The following is a 26,514-nucleotide window of genomic DNA, read 5'->3' as shown; positions in this document are numbered from 1 at the left end:
TCTGGAGATATAGCTGAGATCAAGAAGCAAAAATTCCTGTCTTTTGGAAGTAATAATTTAGTGAGGAGAGAGAAAATAAAGATAAATGAAGTAAAGATGGCAAAGTAGTTAGGGAAAACATAAGCAGAGATAGGGTATTGTACATGCAGGGGACTGCTATGAAAGGTGAGTAGCCAGCGAAGGCCTTAGTGAGCTGATGTTTGAATCTCAAAGAGTTATGTAAGCATTAGGGTGAGGATACATATAGTGGGCTAGCAATAAATTAAAAGTCTTATTGTCAAGAGGGCCTTAAGTCAAGGGAGCTGGCTTTCCCCCCTTTCCTTTGGCCTTAAGGAGAGCATACATGATTTCGGTGGCTATTACTGGAGCTTCTGTCTCCCATTCCAGACCTGGGCCCTCAAATCTCACCTTTTGCTTAAGTCCCAGCTCAAACGCCACTTCCACAGAGGCACTTTTCTAGTAGTATTCACTATTCTCCCACTCATGTCCTTAGAGACATCTCAGATTCTCTTTCATAAAGCCGCCAGGTTCTAGTCCGAGTTCTAATCATTAAGTCGCTGTCTTTGGGTGACTCACTTTAATCCGGTTCTCATTTTTTATCAGTAAAATGAAAAAATCATATTAGACGACCTACTTTCGGGCTCTTAATATTTTACGATTATAAGAGCAAAACCCATATCCCCACTCCCTTCTCACAGCTCATTCAACAATCCTTTGACACCTGGTACTCGCAGTACGGGGCTCCGCAAAAGCCCAAGCCGTAGTCTGGGTCAGTCACCATCAGCACCGCAGACGACCTGGAACCCAGCGGCCCACCTACTTCACACTAACACCTGACCCACCGCAGAAGGCCCACCCTCCCGGCATTTCCGGTCCTTCCGCAGATCTTCTTCCGGAACACTTGCTCACGTCTGACTCCGCCCCTCCTCCACTGTTAAGAGACCATTGGCTCTTTCTTTGAGGAAGCAGAGAATTTCCTGGCGTTGATTGGTTTCCGTCATCGTTGATGGGTTAGTTACAAACAAGGCGTGCCTGGTCTCCCTGGTGACGCTCTGCCGATAGCCCGGATTGGTTCATGTCCTAATTCCATCTTCCGTCCCAACAGCGAGTGGTTGAGTCCCTTGACCGGGCGCGGCGGTGGTAGGTGTCGCGGACGGGATTCCCGAGCTGACGTGGCTTAAATTTGGAAGGGGGCAGCTGGTGCCTCCGGCCTCAGCCTCTTCCAGGTGAGTGAGGGATACTCCCCAACTCCTCCCTTCCTTGAGTCTTTTCACGGTCCCCCCCTGCGCAGGGGTTGCCGAAGCGGCCACACTCGGGTCCCATCCCTGGCCCTCCTCTTCCTGATTCAGTCCGGGATTCGGCCCTACACACGCCTCCCTTCACCTACCAGGCCTGGTTGTAGTTGCTCACAAGCAAGCTGGCCCCGTCAAGGGGCTTCGGGTCTGCCTTCGCGGCCTCGGGGCACGTATGCGCGGTCTGCCTCCTGCCCAGGACCTTTCTTCTCGGGGAGCGACGGAGAATGCTCTCCCGTCAGTCCTGTCTGCTCGGCCTTGTTCCCTGAGCGGCCTGCTTAGGCCGCCCTATAGGTACGCAGTAGCTGACGTCGAAGAGAACCTGCCTGGCCCCTGCGCTCAGGCCCTAAACAAACTTAGTGCCCGGAAAGGGAGGCGGGACCCAAAGCAATCAATGTTCCTGAAGGCGGAGATCACAGAAACAGTGGAGTTATAACACAAAAAGGGGGCCTGTCAGACGATCCTGCTAATGAATTCCTGGTGAGACTGGGAGAGAGGAATGATTTTGGCGATGCCATCAGCTCTTAAATCCCAGGAATCAGAGGTGGGCAGGCAGTTAGAGGAAAGGGAACCCTGAAGAAAGTTCTGGAGGAAAAAGAACTTGATTTGGTGATGTGCAGGGTATTTATGTGCTTAACGGGAGTGCTGTGTAGGGGGGAAGGGGAGGGTGAGTCCCTTGACAAATGAGGAATATAATTGTCTGACTTATTTAAAGAGTTCCAGTTGGTCTATGGGGGAAAGGACGGTTTAAGTGTGGGACAGAGATATTTAAAGTCACTGGATAAGTACTTTCACCTTTGGCGATAGTTGGAAGCTTTCCTAGCTTTTAAAGAATCTTACAGTTCTTTTCAAGATGGCAGTGGAGTACTTTTTACAGAAAGGCTCCTAGGCCTTTCCAGAAACATGAAGTAATTAAATTTGTATGGTCAGAATGACTATGAATAGTCAAACCCAGTAAATGTTAAGCTGGAAATGGCAGGATTTGGTCATGGAATAGATATAGGAAAAAGTTGAAGAGAACTAAAAAGTTGCAAACATTAGACACTGATCGTTTCACAGCTTTTAGTTTTCAGCCCTTGACCATGGAATGAACATCTAATGCTTTCCTCTTCACTGCATTACATTTGTTTAACCATATCAGTAGTTCCCAAACATTTTTGCACACCCTATCAGTAAAACATTTTTGAGCAAGCATATTCCAAATATGTTATATTTGATTATGTATAACGGTGTGCATAGCACAGTAAACATATACAAAAACATATTTAAAAGGGTGAAAAATAAGTTCTTGCCTACTCTCTATGACACCCCCGACCCAATTTGGGAACTACATAACTTGTTTACTTATTTTACAAGAAGGCTGTTTACATTTCTAAGGACCTTCAGGCTGGATGGGGGAACCTTTTTTTTGAGGACCCCCATTCTTCTGGAATAGAACCTCCTAAAAACCATCTTTAGGAGGTAATTTGTTTTCCCCTTCTGTTTGACTCTTAAAGGCCCCCCTCCTTTTTCCCCCTTTGCATTAATGGATTAATTAAAGGGATATTGATTTTACTTATTTATAAAAATAATAAATCATTCATAAACTTCTCTTGGTTAAAAAATATTAGGAATGAATCTCTTGGAACGCATCTCATCACTGATCATTACATACCAGTCTGTTGTTAGGAACCTCTACGTAAAAGGAGGCTAGGCTCAATAATACTATATTTTTAATCAAGCCATGTAAAAATAGCAATATGTATTTTTGGTAAAATGAAATTCAGTAAAAAAGGATATAATATAACAACAAAAATCTCTTTGTCCTCTAGCTACTGGCCTTTTTCCCTATTCCCCACTTCGCAGAAGTAAAGCACTGTAGATAATTTCTTGTTTTCTTAAGAAACTTTCTGATCATATATATGATGCTTGTATGATCAGAGTATCATATATATATATCCTCCTCCTTTTTCTCTCCCACAAGTGGAATCATGATACACATACTGTTCTCCACCTTTCTTTTGCCACTTGATACTATATTAAGATATTTTTCTCTGTCCATAAGTATTAAACTACCCCATTCTTTTTTTTTTTCAAATAGCATCCCTTTTATTTTTTTCTAAAAGATTTTATTTATTTATTTGTCAGAGAGAGAGAGTGAGTGCACAAGCAGGGGGAGCAGGCAGGGGGAGAAGCAGACTCCCTGTTGAGCAGGGAGCCCAGTTCGGGACTCCATCCCGGGACCCTGGGATCATGACCTGAGCCGAAGGCAGACGCTTACCTGACTGAGCCACCCAGGCATCCCTAAACTACCTCATTCTTTTAAAAACCTATACAGCATTCCCTGTAGAAATATAAATATGTATTTAGCATGTCCCCTATCGGACATCAGATTGTATTCAGTTATTAACCATCACAGACACTGCTGTACATTCATGTACATATATCCTTGTGTCCTTGTGTGAACATAGCTGTGGTATAAACGTGGGATTCTTTGGGCCATACCACTCTGAATCATTTTATTTTAGTTTATGTACTGCTCGAAAAAGAGTGCTTATAGAACTATATGTAAGTATGAGTGCTCTCATGGCCCCAGCTCTATTTTCAGCCCCAGTGAAGAATGTTGGGTGATGAGGTTACTGAGAACATAGATTATCTTTTGTGTATCTCTTCCAACCAAGAGGCTTTATGGAGCTCTGTGACTAGTCAAATTAATCTCCCTTATGTTGTAGTTTATTCATCTTAAAACTGGGGATATTGATAGTACCTCCTTGTTGGGTTTGTTTTAATAATAAAAAAAGTAATGAGATTAAGTTTTTATATGTAAAGCTATTGAAACTACTTAGTGCACAGTGCTGTGTATATAAATTATTAGCTACCATTTACTTTTAAATTTGTTAATGAAAATAGTTTTTTGTGTCATGAAAATTAGCTTTACATTTTGTAATTGTAAAATTATGTCATAATATTGGATATGATTTTCCCCTGCTATATAGCACCATTTCCTCTTAGCTCCTCAAACTGATTGAGAATCACATTGAAAATTAAGGAAAACTACTGCAGCTCAACCAAGTACGCATTAAATAAATTAGAGGAGTGGCTTGGAGATTTCATCATTTTCTGTGTTGTTTCTGTGGAAAAATATATGATTTAAATTCCAAAGCAAACAGATGTGCACCCAGGCATGCACTGTCTTTAGTTATTTCCTTTTTTTTTAAATTTTTATTTATTTATTTTTTAAAGATTTTTATTTATTTATTTGACAGAGAGAGAGCGAGAGAGGGAACACAAGCAGGGGGAGTGAGAGAGGGAGAAGCAGGCTTCCCGTGGAGCAGGGAGTCCGATGTGGGGCTCGATCCCAGGACCCTAGGATCATGACCTGAGCCGAAGGCAGATGCCCAACGACTGGGCCACCCAGGCGCCCCAATTTCCTTTATTTTTCCATGCCTTTGTACTAAGTTCTCTGTGCTTAGGGACATGCCTTATATTTCTTTTTATATTTTTGTGGCTCCTGGCATTATGCTCCTGCCAAGTGGGTATTTTCAAAATAATTATTTATAGCAAGCAGTGAAGACTGTGAGACAATAATACTTACTAGATTCCAGGTGCCACCTCAACATACAAGTGTTGAGATCCTGTGGCAGTATTTGTGGAAGGTGTGGTCAGTAATGACTTTGGAAGATTGTTTTATTTGCCTAAGTGTTTTATTGAAGGTTGGCCTTGGCTTGAAGCCCTTTATTTTTTTCTTTTCCCAAGTTGGTACTCATGATTCTGTGCTTTATAAAACAGTAGCAAGAGCATTTTTTGTCCAACAGTCACATATATTCCTTACATGAATTTACTACTGTGAACATGAGTATTTTTCCCTTTACTAATTTTTATATATGCATTTGTCCATTTCTGTCCTATCGTGAGCTTCTAAAAAGAGGGGGAGATCCATCTCCTTCATTTAGCTTAAGCATGACTACTTAGTGTCTCTTTTGCCCTCTAGTTCTCAACCTTCGAATTACCTAAAGCACTTAACTGTGCTTGAGATGCCCTTCCCAAATGTAATTTCCATATTATTCCTTTTATGTCAACAGCTATACAAATCACTCTTGAATCATGGAGTCATAATACTGGTCATTAGAGTGCTTCTTCTCAGTCTTCTTCATTTGGAGTTAAGGAAACTGTAAAGTAACTTACCCGGCAGAGTACAGCCTCTTTCTGTTGAAGCCAGAACTGAAAGCTCAGTTCCTGGCTCCTGATTCGATGTTCTTTCCACTATATGACCTGCTTTCTCATGGACCTCTTGGATTATTGAATCAATCTATGAGAAACCCCTTTTACTTTGACCTGAAATGGTACATCCTTAACAGTGATCTTTCTTCAGATATACATATTTTTAAGCAATTATGTGAGAAAATTAACCCATTTTTCATTTGAAGAGCTTTTTATCTTATTCAGTAATGCTTATTTGGCAGACAGACTTTGAAATGTAATAGTATTGCAAGACCCCAGTCTAGCACTAGAGATGTTCGTTGCTTCTTAGTTTGTCATTATTTTTAAGCCTTCTCAGTGGACAGAGCTAGGAAAATAGATGTACTAAAGTAAAAATACCTTGTAAGTTCATACTGATACTTTCAACTCAAATTCAAGATCAGTTTTTATCTTTAGGTTCTTAATTTCTTCTGGTTTATACCTGTATTTCCTTTTTTCTTACTGAAAATCTGATCTGATAGAATTACTATGCCCGTTAATTGCTCATTTACTTTAATTCCACATGACACATACACATTGTCAAGGAATAACAATACTGATACAACCACCACTGATTTTGGTTATTGAAAACAGTTCTAAAAGGTATTTTTTCATGTGTTACTCACATTCTTCCCAGTTTTTCTTTATAGTAGCTCTGTGTATTGTCAGAGCATATAATCATTAAATATTATGTTCTCTCCATCCCAGTCTTAGTTCTACAAGTAACTATATTTAGTGCTTACCACCAGTCTGTATGATGATGTTTTTTTTTTTTTTGCAGATTTATTTATTTATTTGGAAGAGAGAGAGAGAGCATGAGAGCAAGAGAGTACAAACAGAAGGAGAGAGTGAGGGAGAAGCAGACTCCCTGCTGAGCAGGGATCATGGGATCATGACCTGCCCCAAAGGCAGATGCTTAACTGACTGAGCCACCCAGGTGCTCCATGATGATGTTTCTTTAGTCATTTTGGTTGTCTCAAGCTTTCTCTTTAATAGATGGCTTAGGAAAAGCTCTTGGGAAAAATGTTCATGAATTTTCTTGCTTGCTTTTAACATTCTCTCTGTGCTTTTTATACCTGAAGGTCATTTTTGCTGAAAATAAAATCCTTGGCTCACATTTTCTTTCCTTGAATATCTCAAATCTGTAACTCCAGTTTTTTTCTGGCAAAAACATTGCTGTTGAAAAGTCTGAGAGTAGTCTTCTTTTCTTTCTTTCTTTTCTTTTTTTTTTTTTTTTTAATTTTACACATGATGTTTTGGCCTAAATCTCAAAGGATTATTTTTAAGTCCATTAATTTTATAGGAATGTCTTGTTGATCATTCTGGGTTGATACTCTCTGCCACATGGTGGGCTTTTTCAATATGTAGCTTCAAACTTCAGGAATTTAAAATTTCAGTTATTCAATTTTGTTTTTTTGGTTTTTTTTTTTTCTGTAACTTTACTTTGGTTTTCTTCAGATAATTTGACTCTCCAGCATTGATTATCATCAATCTTTATCACTTTCTCCTGATTCCTTTTTTATGGCCTGACTTTAAAAATTTTTTTAAAATAAATTATTAGGAATAATTTTAGGTTTACTATAGAAAATATGCAAAGATAGTTTAGAGTTCAGTATACTCCTGACCCAGTATTCCCTAATGTTGACATGTTACATTAGCAAAGTACATTTGTCAAAACTAAGAAACCAGTATTGATTCATAGCTAAACTCCATATTTTCTTCAAATTCCATTAGTTTCTCCATTAACTATTCCAGGATCAAATTGTAGGACATCGCATTGTATTTAGTTCATTTATTTTTCTTTCTCTTTCTTTCTAAAAATTGAGATGATTATAGAGTCATATGCAGTTGTAATAAAATAAAACAGAGATCCCTTGTACAGCTTGTTTTCTTTCCCTCAATGGTTAAAATTTTAGAAAACTATTGAATAATATCACAATGAGGATACTAACAGCAATATATTCCCAGTTTTATTCGTATACGTGTGTGTGTGTGTGTGGGTGTGTGTGTATGTAAGTTCTGCATAATTTTATTACTTGTGTAGCTTCATGTATCTGCCACCACAGTTAAGATATTGAACAGTTCCAACACCACAAAGACCCCTTGTGTTGCTTTTTTATAACTTTAGCCACCTTCTACCCTCCTACCTCCAACCCCTCCCTAAGCACTGGCAACTACTAATCTGTCTTCCATTTCTAAAATTTTGTGATTCCAAAAATATTATATAGGTATAGGACTATATAGTATGTAACTTATAGAAAGTTGGCCTTCTTTTTTTTTTATTCAGCATAATTGGAGACTCATCTAAATTATTGGGTTATTTGTTCCTTTTTATTGCTGTGTAGTATTCTGTGGTATGTATGTAACACAGTTTGTTTAACCATTTTCTTGTTGAAGGACTTCTTTGCTGATTACAGTTTTGGGTTCTTACAACTGAAGCTGCTATGAGCACTTATGTGTAGGTTATTGTGTGAATATAAGATTTCCTTTCTCTGAGATAAAATTGTTGGGTCATAAGGTAGTTGCACGTTTAGCTTATAGGTAATTCCTTTTTGATTTGTAAAATTATCCTTTATCTTAACTTTCTGTTTTTCTTAAGGCATGATTTATTATGACTATTCATTTTCCTGTTTTTTTTTAATTTTTAGTTTCATCTTCATTTCCAAAATGATTTTTTAAACTTTTCAATACTTCTTGAGTTTCCTCTTCATTTCTAGGTTTTTCTACTGTGGGAGGTAAATTGATAAATTTGTTTTGTTTCAAATCAAAGAAAACGTATGCATGTGTTCAGCAAAGTGTATAAGTAAATATGATACATATCTATCATATACCTACTGTTAGATGGTATATAAAATTTACAGTTAGCTACTAATTTTTGTTAAGAATGTTTTAATATGGAAGCAGATACTGTCATTGTTATTTTTGAGCTTTATTGAGGTATAATTGACAAAATGTATATATTTAAGGTGTACAATATAGTGTTTCACTATACATATATGTTGTTAAGTGATTACCTCAGTCAAGCTAATTAAAAAATGGAAAATGCCCATCACCTCACATAATTGCCCTTTTGTGTGTGTGGTAAGAACATTTAGGATGTACTCTCTTAGCAAATTTCAGGTACCCAATAGTCACTGTGCTATGTACATCAGATACCCAGAATTTATTCTTCTGCATAACTGAAAGTTTGTATCCTTTGACAAACATCTCTTTATTTCCCTTACCCACTTTTCCCTGGCAACCACCATTTTACTGTCTGCTTCTACAAGTCTGACTTTTTCAGATTCCAGCATAAGTGAGATTGTGCAGTATTTGTCTTTCTGTATCTGGCATTTCTTTCACTTAGCGTAATGTCCTCCAGGTTCATCCATTTTCTCATAAATGAGAGGATTTCATTATTTCTTTAGGGCTGAATGTTACTCCATTGTGTATGTACAATATATTTTCTTTATCTGTTCATCTATCAATGGACACTTTGATTCTATATTTTAGCTCTTGTGAGAAATGCTGCAATGAACATGAAATCGCAGATATCTCTTTAAGATACTGTTTTCATTTCCTTTGGATATATACCCAAAAGTGGGATTACTGGATCATATAGTAGTTCTATTTTTAATTTTTTGAGGAACCTCAGACTGTTTTCTTTAATACCTGTATCAATTTATATTCCCACCGACAGTGTACAAGGGTTCCTTTTCTCCATATTCTGGCCAATGCTTGTTACCTGTTGTCTTTTTGATAATAGCCATTCTAACAGGTATGATGTGGTATTGTGGTTTTGATTTGTATTTGCCTGATAATTTTTGGTGTTGAGCATTTTTTCACATACCTTTTGGCCATTTATGTGTCTTCTTCAGAGAAATGTCTGTCCAGTTCCTTTGGTCATTTTAAAATAAGATTTTCTTGCTATTGAGTTGTTTGAGTTTCTCATATATTTTGGATATTAATCCTTTATCAGATATTTGCAAATATTTTCTCCCATTCTGTAGGTTGTCTCTTTATTCTGTTTCCTTTGCTGTGCAGCTTTTTAGTTTGATGCAGTCTCATTTGTCTTTTTTTGCTTTTGTTGTGTGTACTTTCGAGGTTGTGTCCAAAAAATTATGTCAAGACCAATGTCAAGAAGCTTTCCCCCTATGCGTTCTTCTACTAGTTTTACAGTTTCAGGTCTTGCATTTAAGTCTTTAATACAGTTTGAATTGCTTTTTTTTATGTGGTGTGAGATAAGGATCCAGTTTCATTCTTCTGCATGTGGATACTGATTTACTCAGCACCATTTATTAAAGGGACTATCCTTTTCCCATTTTGTATTCTTGGCACCTTTTTTGAAGATCAGTTGGCTGTAAATGTATGGATTTATTTCTGGGCTGTTTGTACTGTTCCATTGGTCTGTATGACTGTTTTATGCAAATATCTTAATGTTTTGATTGCTATGGCTTTATGGTATGTATTTTTTCCCATTTTATATATTTAAAATTTTTTTCTAAATTTAAATTTTAGGTAGTTAACATACAGTGCAATATTAGTTTCTGGAGTAGAATTCAGTGGTTCATCACTTACATACAGTACCCAGTGCTCATCATAACAAGTGCCCTCCTTAATACCCATCACCCATCTAGCTATGGTATATTTTGAAATCAAAAGTGTGATGCCTCCAGCTTTGTTCTTGCTCAAGATTGCTTTGTCCATTCTGGGTCTTTTGTGGTTCCATATGATTTAGATTTTTAAAAAATTTTTGTGGAAAAAAAAGGCTTTAGAATTTTTTTTAAATTTAATTTAATTTTATTATGTTAGTCACCATACAGTACGTCATTCGTTTTTGATGTAGTGATCCATGATTCATTGTTTTTGTATAACACCCAGTGCTCCATGCAGTACGTGCCCTCCTTAATACCCATCACCGGGCTCACCCATCCTCTCACCCCACCTCCCCTCTAAAACCCTCAGTTTGTTTCTCAGAGTCCATAGTCTCTCATGGTTCATCTCCCCTCTGATGCCCCCCCTCCTTCATCTAATGTCCTCCCTGCTATTCCTTATGTTCCACAATAAGTGAAACCATATGATAATTGACTTTCTCTGCTTGACTTATTTCACTTAGCATAATCTCCAGTCCCATCCATGTTGATTTAAAAGGTGGGTATTCATCCTTATGATGGCTGAGTAATATTCCATTGTATATATGGACCACATCTTCTTTATCCATTCATCTGTTGAAGGGCATTGTGGCTCTTTCCACAGTTTGACTATTGTGGACATTGCTGCTATGAACATTGGGGTGCATATGACCCTTCTTTTCACTACATCTGTGTCTTTGGGGTAAATACCCAGGAGTGCAATTGCTGGGTCATAGGGTAGCTCTATTTTTAATTTTTCGAGGAACCTCCACACTGTTTTCCAAAGTGGCTATACCAACTTATATTCCCACCAACAGTGTAAGAGGGTTCCCCTTTCTCCACAGCCTCTCCAAATTTGTTGTTTCTTGCCTTGTCAATTTTTGCCATTCTAACTGGTGTAAGGTGGTATCTCAGTGTGGTTTTGATTTGAATTTTCCTGATGGCTAATGATGATGAATATTTTTTCATGTGTCTGTTAGCTATTTGTATGTCTTCTTTGGAGAAGTGTCTGTTCATGTCTTCTGCCTATTTTTTTGACTTGATTATATGTTTTTTGGGTGCTGAGTTTGAAAATTTCTTTATAGATCTTGGATACCAGCCCTTTGTCTGTAGTGTCATTTGCAAATATCTTCTATTCTGTAGGTGCCTCTTTGTTGACTGTTTCCTTTGCTGTGTAGAAGCTTTTTATCTTGAAGTCCCGAAAGTTCATTTTTGCTTTTGTTTCACTAGGTTTTGGAGATGTATCTTGAAAGAAGTTGCTGTGGCCGATGTCAGAGAGGTTACTGCCTATGTTCTCCTCTAGGATTTTGATGGATTCCTGTCTCACATTGAGGTCTTTCATCCATTTTGAGTTTATCTTTGGGTATGGTGTTAGAGAATGGTCGAGTTTCATTCTTCTGCATGTGGCTGTCCAATTTTCCCAGCACCATTTATTGAAGAGACTGTCTTTTTTCCACTGCATATTTTTTCCTGCTTTGTCGAAGATTATTTGACCATAGGGTTGAGGGTCCATATCTGGGTTCTCTATTCTGTTCCATTGGTCTGTATGTCTGTTTTTGTGCCAGTACCATGCTGTCTTGGTGATCACTGCTTTGTAATATAGCTTGAGATCGGGCAATGTGATGCCCCCAGCTTTGTTTTTCTTTTTCAACATTTCCTTGGCGATTCAGGGTCTTTTCTGATTCCATACAAATTTTAGGATTGTTTGTTCCAGCCCTTCGAAAAATGTCATTGGAATTTTGATTGGGATGGTGTTGAAGGTATAGATTGCTCTGGGTAGCATAGACATTTTAACAATGTTTTTTCTTTCGATCCATGAGCATGGAATGTTTTTCCATCTTTTTGTGTCTTCTTCAATTTCCTTCATGAGTGTTCTGTAGTTCCTAGAGTATAAATCCTTTACCTCTTTGGTTAGGTTTATTCTGAGGTATCTTATGGTTTTGGTGCTATTGTAAATGGAATCGTTTCTCTAATTTCTCTTTCTACAGTTGCATTGTTAGTGTATAAGAAAGCAATGGATTTCTGTGCATTGATTTTGTATCCTGCCACATTACTGAATCGCTGTATGAGTTCTAGTAATTTGGGGGTGGAGTCTTTTGGGTTTTCCACATAAAGTATCATGTCATCTGCAAAGAGAGAGACTTCTTCTTTGCCAATCTGAATACCTTTTATTTCTTTTTGTTGTCTGATTGCTGTTGCTAGGAATTCTGGTACTATGTTGAACAATAGTGGTGAGAGTGGGTATCCTTGTCGTGTTCCTGATCTTAAGGGAAAGGCTCTCAGCTTTTCCCATTGAGGATGATATTCGCTGTGGGTTTTTCATAGATGGATTTTATGAACTTGAGGAATGTTCCCTCTATCCCTATACTCTGAGGAGTTTTAATCAGGAAAGGATGCTGTATTTTGTCACATGCTTTTTATGCATCAATTGAGAGGACCATATGGTTCTTCTCTCTCCTCTTATTAATGTGTTCTATCACACTGAATGATTTGCGAATGTTGAACCACCCTTACATCCTGGGGATAAATCCCACTTGGTCGTGGTGGGTGATCCTTTTAATGTAGTGTTGGATCCTGTTAGGATTTTGTTGAGAATTTTGGAATCCGTATTCATCAGGGATATCAGTCCGAAATTCTCCTTTTTGATGGGGTCTTTGCCTGGTTTGGGGATTAAGGTAATGCTGGCCTCATAGAATGAGTTTGGAAGCTTTCCTTCTGTTTCTGTTTTTTGAAACAGCTTCAGGAGAATAGGTATTATTTCCTCTTTGAATGTTTGGTAGAATTCCCCAGGGAATCCATCAGGCCCTGGATTCTTGTGTTTTGGGGAGGTTTTTGATCACTGCTTCAATCTCGTTACTGGTTACTGGCCTATTCAGGTTGTCAGTTTCTTCCTGTTTCAGTCTTGGCAGTTTATAGGTTTCCAGGAAGACAGTCATTTCTTCCAAGTTGCTTAATTTGTTGGCATATAGTTGTTGATAGTAATTTCTAATAATTGTTTCTGTTTCCTTGGTGTTAGTCGTGATCTCTCCCCTTTCATTCATAATTTTATTAATTTGGGTCCTTTCTCTTATCTTTTGGATAAGTCTGGCCAGTGGTTTATTGATCTTATTAATTCTTTCAAAGAACCAGCTTCTGGTTTCATTGATCTGATCTACTGTGTTTCTGGTTTCCAATTCATTGATCTCTGCTCTATTAATTATTTCTCTTCTAATGCGTGGCTTAGGCATCGTTTCTTGCTTTTTCTGTAGTTCTTTAAGGTGTAGAGTTAGTTGGTGAATTCAGAATTTTTCTATTTTTTTTTTGAGTGAGGCTTGGATGGCTATGTATTACCCCTTTAGGACTGCTTTTGCAGTATCCCATAGGTTTTGGACTGATGTGTTTTCATTCTCATTGGTTTCCATGAATTAAGTTCTTTGATTTCTTGGTTGATCCAAACGTTCTTGAGCAGAGTGGTTTTTAGCTTCCAAGTGTTTGAATTTCTTCCAAATTTTTTCTTGTGATTGAGTTCCCGTTTTAAAGCATTATTGTCTGAGAATATGTGGGGAATAATCTCAGTCTTTTGGTATCGGTTGAGACCTGATTTGTGACGCAGTATGTGGTCTATTCTGGAGAAAGTTCAGTGTGCACTCGAGAACAATGAGTATTCTGTTGTTTTAGGGTGGAATGTCCTATATATATCTATGAGGTCCATCTGGTCCAGTGTGTCATTCAAAGCTCTTGTTTCTTTGTTGATTTTCTGCTTAGATGATCTGTCTATTGCTGAGAGTGGAGTATTGAGGTCTCCTACAATTAACGTATTGTTATCAATATGACTCTTTATTTTGGTTAACAGTTGGCTTATGTAGATGGCTGCTCCTTTGTTGGGGGTGTATGTAGGTGTTTACAATTGTTAGATCTTCTTGTTGGATAGGCTCTATAAGAATGATATAGTGTCCTCCTGTGTCTCTAACTATAGGCTTTAGCTTAAAATCTAATTTGTCTGATATAAAAATTGCTACCCCAGCTTTCTTTTGAGGTCCGTTGGCATGGTAGATGGATCTCCATCCCTTCACTTTCAGTCTGGATGTATCTTTAGGTTCAAAATGAGTCTCTTGTAGACAGCATATGGATGGTCCTCTCTTTTTATCCAGACTGCAACCCTGTGCCATTTTATGGGAGCATTTAGGCCGTTCATGTTGAGAGTGATTATTGAAAGATATGAATTTATTGTCATCATGTTGAAGACCTTATTTCTATAGATTGTCTCTATATTTCTGTTCTGTATCACTCTCGGGGTCTTTCTCCTCTTACTGGACCCCCCCGACCCCTTAATATTTCTTGGAGGGATGGCTTAGTGGTCACATATTCTTTCAGTTTCTGCCGATCTTGGAAGCTCTGCATCTCTCCATCCATTCTAAATGATAGCCTTGCCAGATAAAGTATTCTTGGCTGCATGTTCTTCTCATTTAGTACCCCAAGATGTCTTGCCAGCCCTTTCTGGCTTGCCAGATCTCTGTGGATAGGTCTGACGTTACTCTGATGTTCCTCCCTCTGTACGTAAGGAATCTCTTCCCCCTAACTGCCCTTAAGATGGTTTCCTTGGTTTGAGATTTGCGAGTTTTACTATTACATGCCGGGGTGTTGGCCTGTTTTCCTTGATCCTGGGAGGGGGTCTTCTCTGCCTCTAGGACACGAATGTTTGTTTCATTCCCCAGATTAGGGAAGTTCTCAGGCATGATTTGCTCAAATATATCTTCTAGTCCTCTCTCTCTCTCTCCACCCCCTCAGGGGTCCCAGTAATTCTGACACTGGAACATTTCATTGTGTCACTTATTTCTCTGATTCTATTTCCTTTTTTTTTTAAAGATTTATTTATTTATTTGAGAGAGCGAGAATGAGAGAGAGTACATGAGATAGGGGAGGGTCAGAGGGAGAAGCAGGCTCCTTGCTGAGCAGGGAGCCTGATGTGGGACTTGATCCCGGGAGTCCGGGATCATGACCTGAGCCAAAGGCAGTTGCTTAACCAACTGAGCCACCCAGGCGCCCTCTCTGATTCTATTTTCATGGATTTTGAGTTGTTTTCCCTGGCCTCCTCTTTTTCCTTTTTGTCTATTAATTGGTCTTCTAGATTAGTAATTCGTTCTTCTGCCTCGCTTACCCTAGCTGTTAAGATTATCTAGATTAGATTGGATCTCAATGATAGCATTTTTAAGTTCTGCCAGTTCAGTTTTCATTTCTGCCCTTAGCAACTCTATGTTGGCATTTATTGATTTCTCCATTCTAGCTATTGTCTTCAGAATTGCTACCCTGAATACTGTCTCCGACATCTTTGTTATATCTGAATCCATTTGTAAATCTGTGGCAGAAGTCACAGTCTCTGAGTCTTTCCTATTTTGGGGGGTTCCTTTTCCTAGTCATTCTTTTGAGGGGTGGTTGAGGGAATGTACAGAGTCCAAATTATTGACCACAGCCCAAGCAAAATACACCTGTTTTATAGGGACCTTAGGGTTGCTCGCCTCTTGTTTTGCCTGCCTGTCTTCTGGGGGAGAGGCCTGCTGCACTCTTACTCAGGCAACCCTGTTTGGGCAGAGTTGCCCTGCCCCCTGTGGCGGGGGATGGGCTCAGTGAAAACCAGTTTTTTGGGGCTTTTGTTCTCTGGCGGCTTTCCCTGGCGGCTTTCCTAGTCTCTTCTGAGAGTCAGAGCAGAAGAGATTGTTTCCAACCCTCTGCCTCAGAGCAGAGAGATCACAGTCTGTTCTTCAGTGAGCTCTCCAGGCCACGTTATCTCCATTTCTGTCTGTGCTGCTATAAACTGCAGTCCTGGGTTTGTGCCCCTCAGCAGCACTCCCAGTTCTCGCCTCCAGGTCGGGGCTTGTCTCTGCCCTTTGTGCTTTTAAATCCGCCATCCACCCCCAGTTTGCACGCGTGGCCCTGCCGCTCCAGGTTTCAGTCTAGGGGGCTGCCCTAAAGTCCTTTCCCCATTGCTAGCAGTCTGCGAGTCTGTGCCCCGTCCCCAGCATGGGAGGCTTTTGCACTCCTGTGTTATTTCACCTTCCCAGCACCAGCGCTTATGGCAGCTCCCTCCCCCTTCCATATCTCCTCCGTTACCTGCCCACAGAATCCCAACTCCCGGCTTCATACCTCGAAACCAACCACCTGCGATACTCTGTAGAGGTCCAGATCTGTCTTCTTACATCTGAGGCTGATTTTGTGGTTGTTCAGAGTGGTCTGGTAGATATCCAGCTCAATTCCGGGGACCAGTTGGAATAGGGTCCCCTACTTCTCTGCCATCTTTTCCTCTCTCCAAGGTTTTGGCATTTTGAAAGGATTGCATTGAATCTGTAGATTGCTTTGAGTGGTATGGGCTTATAATAATGTTCTTCAAGTCTGTGAACATGGATATCTTTCCATTTATATGTTTTTTCTGAATTCCTTTTATTAATGTGTTACAGTTTTCAGTGTACAGATCTTTTACCTCCTTAGTTAAATTTATTCCTAAGTACTTTATTTTTTAAAATGCTATTATAAGTGGGATTATTTTCTAAATTTGGGAGGGATAGTTTGTTGTTAGTATATAGAAACAATATATATTTTTTAAAGAGTTTATTTATTTGACAGAGACACAGCGAGAGAGGGAACACAAGCAGGGGGAGTGGGAGAGGGAGAAGCAGGCTTCCCGCCAAGCAGGGAGCCTGATGCGGGGCTTGATCCCAGGACCCTGGGATCATGACCTGAGCTGAAGGCAGACACTTAACGACTGAGCCACCCAGGTGCCCCAGAAACAATAATTTTTATATATTGATTTTATATCCTGCAACTTTATTGAATTCGTTTATTAGTTGTAATAATTTTTAAAAAAGATTTATTTATTTGAGAGAAAGAGAGAGAGAAAAGGGATAAACAAGGGGAGGGGCAGAGGGAGAGAAACTCAAGCAGACTCCATGCTGAGTGCAGAGCCTGATGCAGGCCTTGATCCCACACCCCTGAGAACATGACATGAGCCAAAATCAAGAATTGGAAGCTCATCCAACTGAGTCATCCAGACACCCCTAGTTGTAATAATTTTTTGGTGGAGTTTTTAGGGTTTCCTATATGTAAGATCATGTTTTCTGTAAACAGAGACAATTTACTTCTTTCTGATTTGGATGCCTTGTATTTCATTTCGTTGCCTAATTGATCTGGCTAGGACTTCTAGTACTACATTGAATAGAAGTGGTAAGAATGGGCATCCTTATATCTGATTTTAGAGGAAAAGCTTTTAGCTTTTTTGCCATTGAATGTGATGTTAATTTTGGGCTTGTTGTATATGGTCTTGATTATATTGAGGTACATTCCTTCTGTACCTAATTGGTTGACAGTTTTTATCATGCAAGGATATTGAATTTTTAAAAAATTTTTTTCTGCATCTCTTGAGATGATCATGTGACATTTATCCTTCATTCTCTTAATGTAGTGCATCACATTTATTGATTTGTGGATGTTGAACCATCCTTGCATCTTAGGAATACATCCTACTTGACATGGTGTATGATTCTTTTCATGTGATGTTGAATTGGGTATGCTAGTATTTTGTTGAGGATTTTTGTATCTATTTTATCAGGGATACTGACCTATAATTTTATTGTAGTGTCCTTCTCTGGATTCAGTATTCAGGTGATGCTGTCCTCATAAAATGACTTTGAAAGTGTTTCCTCTTCTTCAGTTTTTTAAAGAATATTTTGAGAAGGATTGGCATTAATTCTTCTTTAAACATTTTTTAGAATTCACTTTAGTGAAGCCATCAAGTTCTGGGTGATATATGGAATTGTTGAGTCACCATATTGTACACCTGAAACCAATACAACACTGTATGATTGTTAACTGGAATTAAATTTTTTTTTAAATCTCAAAAAAAAGAACATAAAAGAAGAAATAAAATTACTATTCCATATGCAAAAAAACCTCCAAAACAAAACAAGACAAGAAGAAAACTGGAAAATTCACAAATATGTGGAAATTAAACAACATGCTCCTGAACCAATGAGTCAAAGAAAAAAAAACAAAAAAGAAATAAAAAATTATATTGAGACAAATGAAAACATGACATACCTATGGAAAGTTAATGAGATGCAGCAAAAGCAGTTTTAAGAGGGAAATTTATGGAGATAGACTCCTACATTAAGAAAAATGAAAGATCTTAAATAAAGATTTTCAAAAAAAAAATGAAAGATCTTAAATACTTGACACTTCAAGTAACCAGGAAAAGAACAAACTAAGGTGAAAGCAGAAGGAAGGAAATAACAAATATCAGAGCAGAAATAAAGGAGATAGAGATTAGAAAAATAATAGAAAAGACAAAACTTTTTCAACAAAACTGCTTTTTGAAAAGATAAAATTGACAAACCTTTAGCTAGACTAAGAGAAAAGATTCAATGAGTAAAATTATAAATGACGGAGACACTACACTGATAACGCAGAAATACAAGGAATCATAAAAGACAACCATGAATAATTATATGCAAGAAATGGATGAATTCCTAGAAACATACAACCTCCCAACACTGAATCACAAGAAACAGAACACCTGAACAAACCAATAACATAAAGAGATTGAATCAGTAACCAAAAGCCTCTCAATAAAGAAATGCCCAGAACTTGATGGCTTCACTAAGTGAATTCTAAAAAATGTTTAAAGAAGAATTAATGCCAATCCTTCCCAAACTATTCTAAAAAACTCTCTCTCTCTCATGACAGTTTTTGACTAAAAGTCTATTTTGTCTTTTAAAAATATAGTTACCCTTGCTTTCTTTTGGTTACCATTTGCATGGGATATATTTTTCCATCCCTTCACTTTTCAGCCTGTCTGTAACCTTGGACCAAAGTGAGTCTCTTGTAGGGCGCATATAGTTGGATATTGTTTGTTTGTTTATTTATTTTAAAGATTTTCTTTATTTGAGAGAGAGTGAGTGAGAGAGAGCACAAACAGGGGGAGTGGCAGAGGGAGAGGGAGAAGCAGGCTCCCCACCAAGCAGGGAGCCCGATGTGGGGCTCGATCCCAGGACCCTGAGATCATGACCTGAGCTGAAGGCAGACACTTCACTGAGCCAACCCAGGCGCCTGGATATTGTTTTTTAAATCCATTCAGGCACTCCATGTCTTTTGATTGGATAATTTAATACATTTAAATTTCATGTAATTATTGAAAGGACTTACTGTTGCCATTTTGTTAATAGTTTTCTGACTATTTTGTGTTTCCTTTGTTCCTTTCTTCTCTTGCTGTCTTCCTGGGTTTTTCAACTTCTGATGTATGGCTTTTCATGTCTTATATAATTTTTAATGCCTTTTAGTCCTTTTGGTTGATTTAGTAGGTTGTAGTTCTGAGTTATTTTGAGCATGGCTCTTTGACATGCTTCCATTTTCTGTATGGATATTATTTTGCTCTTTTTTCTTATAATAACTTTGTATGGAAATTGTGTTACTTTTCAGGTGCTCATTTTATGTTAATATTGCTGAATTTTTAGGAGATTTATTTTGGGTAGCTTTTCTAACTTTGCAGAGCTTCCTCTTACATTGTTTTCCAGTGTTGGTTCAAAATGTGGCCATTGGATTTCTGAGATTTCCAGACTGTTTTTCCAGTATCCCCAGCTCACTCTTTATCTGGGTCTTCCTTTGTTCTCTGTTGACCCTGTCTTGATGAATCTTGATTCTACTCTCAGTAGAGGCCCTGTTCTGAAAGAGAGCCTCGACTCTTCAGTTTTGAGTGTTCATGGGGCCCAGACTCTTTAGCCTGTTCTGAAAGAGAGCCTCGACTCTTCAGTTTTGAGTGTTCATGGGGCCCAGACTCTTTAGCCATTTCAGACCTTGCACTTTCCTTGCACTTAGTTGCTATTGGAGTAAGGATATGCCTTCCTTTTTCAGTTGCTGTTCTTTAATTGGCTCAGGACATTTTCCAGTGAATACCCACTAGCTCTTTTGTGGTTCTCTTGGTATCCTGTTTGTCACATTCTTATAGCTTCTGTAGGGGAGCATTATTTTACCTCTATCCCTTTAAGGTTTTTACTGGGCCTAAGAATTAAATTTACATAGGACAGATTAACAGGAAAAGCATACAGATTTATTTAGTATAAATTTTAAGTGACACTGGAGCCCTCATAAAGAAATGAAGACCAAAAGAATCAGTTAGAATAGAACACTTAAATATTGAGTTGGACAGAGAGCAGTAAACTGTGATAATGATACAAAGCAAAGGGGTAGTTAATCATGGAGAAGTGACTAGGAAGATAAGGATTCACATACAAGATTTGTTTTTACAGATTCCTTTGGCCTTAACTCCCCATCCCTGGAGATAAGAATGTTACTTTCCTCCTAATATAGGGAGGACATCTTCCATACAGGGTTTTATATCTTGCTTTCAGGAAGAAAAAGGGGAGGTCAGAGCATCCTTCTTGTACCTGCTGTTTTTCAAGTGCCTTTAGCTCAAGATAATCTTTATGCCAAAATGGCATAGTAGGGGTGGAACATTCTGCCACCCCCCCCTTCACTTCCCTCTTCCTCCCACATGAACAGCAAGGACATGCAGATCTTGTGGCTGTTGGTGGTTTGTCTATATCCATGTTTATTTTAGAGTTTGGAAAACTTTGTCACATAGTTTTTGTTTTTTTTGTAAAGGCTGTATATAGGTTTTAATTTTCTTACCTAGTTGCTTTGTCAGTTTTTATGTGGGAATTCGGGAAGATCCACAATGTCTCCTACTCCCATCTTCTCAGAGTCCCATCAGTTGGTTGATGCGTGTGTGCTTGTTCCTAATGTGGTCTGAAAAATCTGAAGATAAAGTGAATCTGCTTGATAAATTAGGTTCTGCTATGACTTTCTTTGATTAATGCAAATCTCTGTGCCTAATAAAGACTCTTTAGTTTTGGTGTTCATTTTCTTCATTAATGATTATTATAGAAAATTCAATCTCTAGAGTTGAAAAGAAAGTTTAGTCTATATAATGCTGAGTTGTGATTTTTTTTTTTTAACTGACCATAGTTATGAATTTCACAGCTTGAATGAGTGGTTATATATGGTCCTATATACTTAAATGTGAGCCTATGTTGTCTTTCTAGTAGTTATATATACTAATACATGGCCGTATGTTGCCCTTCGAGGAGTGGTTTTCTTTTTCCTTTCCTGTTTCACACATCTTTTCTAAATGTGATATGCTAGTTAGGTTATCCAAGGTAACCTGTTATAGAAACAAACTCCTCACCACTTCTTTCTTAATTAAGGACCACGATTGCCCTAAACATTATTACTACTCAGAGTAGAAGAAAACTTTAGCAGAAATTGGTGTTTATTCAAGTGCTTATTTTGTACAAGAGCTCTTATATTTCTCCCTGTTGAGGCTTTTAAAGGCCAAATAACATTTTATCATTAAACATTTTATCATTAAACATAAAATTTAGCATAATTACTTATGCTAGTGCTATGCACAGTACAGTTCTGTTTTGATTTTTCCTAACAAAGTATTAATAATTTCACTTTCAAAGATTTTATGGACTAGCCATTGACACTGATCTGAATGAATAAATAAGTAAATAATAAATAAGGAATGTGTCAGTGTATGTGTATATGTGTGTGTGTATTTAGGTTGTCTTTTTCTTCTATAATGAGTTTTGTTAGCTTGTGTCTTTTAAGGAATTGTCCCATTTTTTCTATGTTGATGAATTTATGGGCATAGAGTTATTTGTAGTGTTACAATATTTTAATGTATGTTAGATCTATAGTGATGTCTCCTTTCTCATAATTGGTATTGATAGTTTGTGTCTTCTCTTTTTTTTCTTGGTCAATCTGACTAGAGCTTTATCAATTTTTTTTTATCTTTTCAAAAAACCAACTTTTTAAAAAAAGTTTATATTTTAATTCCACCTAGCTAACATGTAGTGTTATATTAGTTTCAGGTGTACAATATAGGGATTAAGCATTTCCTTATATGACCCAGTACTTATCACGACAAGTGTACTCCTTAATCCCCATCACCTAATTAACCATCACCCCTCTCCCCCACCTTGCCTCTGGCAACCATCAGTTTGTTCTCTATGATTAAGAGTCTGTTTCTTTGTCTTTCTCTCTTTTTCTCCTCTTTGGTCATTTGTTTTGTTTCTTAGATTCTATATATGAGTGATATCATATGGTATTTGTCTTTCTCTGACTGACTTATTTCACTTAGCATTATGCTCCCTAGCTCCATCCATGTCATTGCAAATGGCAAGATTCCATTCTTTTTTTTATGACTGAATAATATTCTATTTTATATATATACCACATTTTCTTTATCCATATATCAATTGATGGACACTTGGGCTGCTTTCGTATCTTCACTATTGTAAATAAACAAAGGGTTACATGAATCCCTTTGAATTAGTGTTTTTATATCCTTTGGGTAAATACCTAGTAGTGTAATTGCTGGATTGTAGGGTAGTTCTATTTTTAACTTTTTGAGGAACCTCCATACTGTTTTCCAGAGTGGCTGCATCAGTTAGTATTCCATCAACAGTGCAAGAAGATTCCTTTTTCTCCACATCCTTGCCAACAACTATTGTTTCTTGTGTTGTTGATTTTAACTATTCTGACAAGTGATATCTCATTATGGTTTTTTTTTAAGATTTTTATTTTTATTTGAGAGAGAGAATATGAGAGAGAGAGAGTACATAAGAGGGGAGAGCGGGAGAGGGAGAAGTGGACTCCCCGCTGAGCAGGGAGCCCGATGCGGGACTCGATCCCAGGACTCCAGGATCATGACCTGAGCCGAAGGCAGTTGCTTAACCAACTGAGCCACTCAGGCGCCCTCATTATGGTTTTGATTTGCATTTTCTTTATGGTAAGTAATGATGAGCATCTTTTCATGTGTCTGTTGGCCATCTCTATGTCTTCTTTGGAAAAATGTCTCTTCATGTTTTCTGCCCATTTTTTAATCAGATTATTTGGTTTTTGGGTGTTGAATTTTATAAGTTCTTTATATATTTCGGATACTAACCCTTTATTGGATATGTCATTTGCAAGTATCTTCTCCCATTCTGCAAGTTGCCATTTAGTTTTGTTGATGTTCGTTTGATGTACAGAAATTTTTTATTTTGATGTAGTCCCAATTGTTTATTTTTGCTTGTTTTCCCTTTTCTCAGGAGACATATCTAGAAAAAAGTTGCTATGGCCAAAGAGGTTACTGCCTGTGTTCTAGGATTTTTATGGTTTCAGGTCTCACATTTAAGTCTTTATTTCACTTTAAATTTATTTTTTGAATGGTGTAAGAAAGTGGTCCAGTTCGTTTGTTTCTTTTCAAGATTTTTTTTCCTTTCAAGATTTTATTTAAATTCAAGTCAGTTAATATATAGTGCAGTATTAATATATAACCCTGAAACTGGGTTAGAATTTAGTGATTTATCACTTGCATATAACATACAAGTGCCCTCTTTAATGCCCATCATCCATTTACACACACACTGTTCCAGTGTGTCATTTAAAGCCATTGTTTCCTTGTTGGTTTTCTGTTTAGATGATCTGTCCATTGATGTAAGTGGGTTGTTAAAGTCCCCTATTATTGTATTATTATGGATTAGTTCCTTTATGTTTGTTATTAATTGTTTTATGTATTTGGATGCTCCTAGGTGGGTGCATAAATATTTACAATTGTTATGTCTTCTTGTTGGATTGTCTCCTTTATTATTATATACTGTCATTCATTGTCTCTTGCTATATATATTCTCTGTTTTAAAGTCCACTTTGTCTGATATAACTATTTCCACTTCAGCTTTCTTTTGACATCCATTTGCATGATAAATATTTCTTCATTCCCTCACTTTCAACCTGCATGTGTCTTTAGGTCTGAAGTGAGTCTCTTGTTGGCAGCATATAGATGGGTCTTATTTATTGTTTTTATCCATTCTGCACCTTGTGTCTTTTGGTTGGAGCGTTTGGTCCATTTACATTCAGAATAATTGCTGACAGATATGTATTTATTGACGTTTTATTACTTGTTTTGTGGATGTTTCTGGAGCTTTTCTCTGATCCTTTCTTGTCTTTCTCTTATGGTTTGCTGATTTTCTTTAGTGATACATTTGGATTTCTTTCTCTTTATTCTTTGCATATTTATTAGTGGTTTTTGATATAAGGTTACCACTAGATGTGTATATAACCTCTCTTTCATATAGAGGTCAATGTTAAGTTCTAGGTCATTTAAGATTGAACCCATTCTCTAAGAACCAACTTTTGGTTTTACTGATTTTCTCTATTTTTTCTGTTTTCAATTTTATTAGTTTCAGCTCTGATCTTAATTTCTTTTTTGTTTGCTTATATTTGTTTTAATTAGCTCTTCTTTTTGTGATTTCATACAGAAGCAGCATAGGTTGCTGAGGTAAATCCCTTTTCCTTCTTTTCTAATATGTGAATTTAATGCTGTACATTTGAACAAATATCATATTTAAATTTTAGCAAAACCACATGGTTTATCAGGAAACCCTCCTGAAAGAATGGGGTTCATGGGGGCACATAAAAAGAAAAATTTTGCTGCATCATGGGTTTATTTGGCAAAGTAGGAGAGAATAACCTTCTGGCCGGGGAAGGAATGTTAGAAGTTCATGTTTGTAAATGAAGTTATAGTGAAAGAAAAGGGATTAAAGATAACTTTAAAAATATTATTTGCCACTAAACAATTATATATTTTATTTAGAAAATGTTAGTGGTGGTAATTGAAGTGCAGTGCAGTTGCCACTGAAAAGAACATTGTGTGACTATACTGTACATACTCAAATGTATTTTTAAAGATATCATCAGGCTATTGTCTGTGTCTAATATATATCACCTGTACAGTTTATTTCGCTTATAGATAATATAGTTACCAGTACAAGGGAAGCCTGTATCCATTTTATTGATTGTTATGTTTTCTTTTCTTGCAGAAATGCTGAGCCGATTGTCAGGATTAGCAAATGTTGTTTTGCACGAATTATCAGGAGATGACACTGATCAGAATATGAGGGCTTCCCTAGACCCTGTGAGTAGCTCTATTCTGAATTAAACTGATGAGACATATATTCCATGTTCTTCTGAGGGAAAGAGTTTAAGATAGAAGGTTTTGAGCAGCCTCCATTTTGCTAGGTGGAAGAGAGGATTAAGAAAAATACTGATAATTTATAAATGATCCTTCTCCTGTAAGTTTGTAGTATATGAGCCACAGTGATGGGAATCAAGTCCTGGATGAGATTGGAAAGATCTTTTTCATTTGTCCCTTGAGCCTTGTTTAGTGCTAGATTGTTTTACCTTCTTCTCAGGTGTATATCCTGTTCACTAGGAAAGGATTGAATGATAAGTGGCAGAACTGGGGCACCTTTCAGGTTTGAAAATATGTTTGCTATTGTAAATTTATCTACACTTCTCTTACAGTTTATATTATATTTTTTGATAGCCACATGAGGAATCAAAAGAAGTCCTTTAATTTTCTGAAAGACAAGCAGTATTGCCTAGTGGTTAAGAGAATTTTATTCAACTGCTGTCTTAAATTTAAATTTTGGGCTCTTCCACTTAATAGTTTGTTATCTTTGCTTCCTTTTATTTTTCTCTTTGGTAAAATTAGGATATCATAAATGAGATAATGTTTTGTTTGTGAAATGCTTAACACTTCCAAAATACTCAATATATTTTAATGGCTATGATGATAAGAAATCTTTCCAACTCAGATCCAATAATAATTAAGAATGGAAATGAGATGGGCAAAAGATAAGATGAAGTTGGAATGAAGAAACTCTTTTTTGGCCACTAGTATTTTTCCCTTGATGCATTGGCAACTTTTTGTCTAAATACTAGGCATTACCCCAAGAATCTGACATGGAATTTAACGATAGGACACAAGAGGATGTTCTGGAGCGCCTGGCTTATGCTGAGCAGTTGGTGGTGGAGCTAAAAGAAATCATTAGAGAGAAGGACATTCAGTTGCAGCAAAAAGATGAAGTTCTACAGGTACCATGGTTTTTGTCCTTTCTTGCCAAGCATTTGATAAAAGACAGACACAACATTCACTTAGATTTTTCTTTTCACTTAGATTATTGGAGAGTGTGATTCTTATTTCCCTAATACTGTAAGATGATGCCTCCTGAGAATTAACTTTTGTTATGTATCAGGCACGTGATGAATAAACATTTATATATTTACTGTCATTGTTCTCTGACAGGAAGAAAGAAAAGCTGCTGATAACAAAATAAAAAAACTAAAACTTCATGCTAAGGCCAAATTAACTTCTTTGAATAAACACATAGAAGAAATGAAGGCACAAGGAGGGACTGTTCTGCCTACAGAACCTCAGGCAGAGGAGCAACTCTCCAAGGTATGGTAATGGGATACACTGCACATTTTCTGAGTGGAAATGCCTCCCATGATAGCAGATATTCACTAATCACAAAAATTTA

General features: G+C 37.4%; 1 protein-coding gene across 9 annotated transcripts in view; it reads left to right on the top strand.

The window, feature by feature from the left end:
- The first annotated feature begins 1,074 nt into the window (after nt 1–1,074).
- Nucleotides 1,075–26,514, top strand: part of GOLGB1 (golgin B1) — a 98,257-nt gene continuing 72,817 nt past the window's right edge. For 7 of the 9 annotated variants that reach the window (XM_025875017.2, XM_025875025.2, XM_025875006.2 and 4 more), the window contains exons 1-4: nt 1,075–1,226; nt 25,012–25,106; nt 25,916–26,068; nt 26,280–26,432. In XM_025875017.2, coding sequence (XP_025730802.1) covers nt 25,014–25,106; nt 25,916–26,068; nt 26,280–26,432 — 399 coding nt within the window. In that variant the 5' untranslated portion in view covers nt 1,075–1,226; nt 25,012–25,013. Of the gene's footprint in view, nt 1,227–11,431; nt 11,454–25,011; nt 25,107–25,915; nt 26,069–26,279; nt 26,433–26,514 lie in introns of those variants that run through there. The other 2 variants (XM_073894226.1, XM_073894253.1) reach the window with 2 other exon arrangements.

The sequence above is a fragment of the Callorhinus ursinus genome, unplaced genomic scaffold, assembly GCF_003265705.2.
Source record: "Callorhinus ursinus isolate GAN/ISIS: 27379988/994484 unplaced genomic scaffold, GSC_fseal_2.0 scaffold1, whole genome shotgun sequence".
NCBI lineage: Eukaryota > Metazoa > Chordata > Mammalia > Carnivora > Otariidae > Callorhinus > Callorhinus ursinus.
This window is presented reverse-complemented; position numbering and strand designations above follow the sequence as displayed.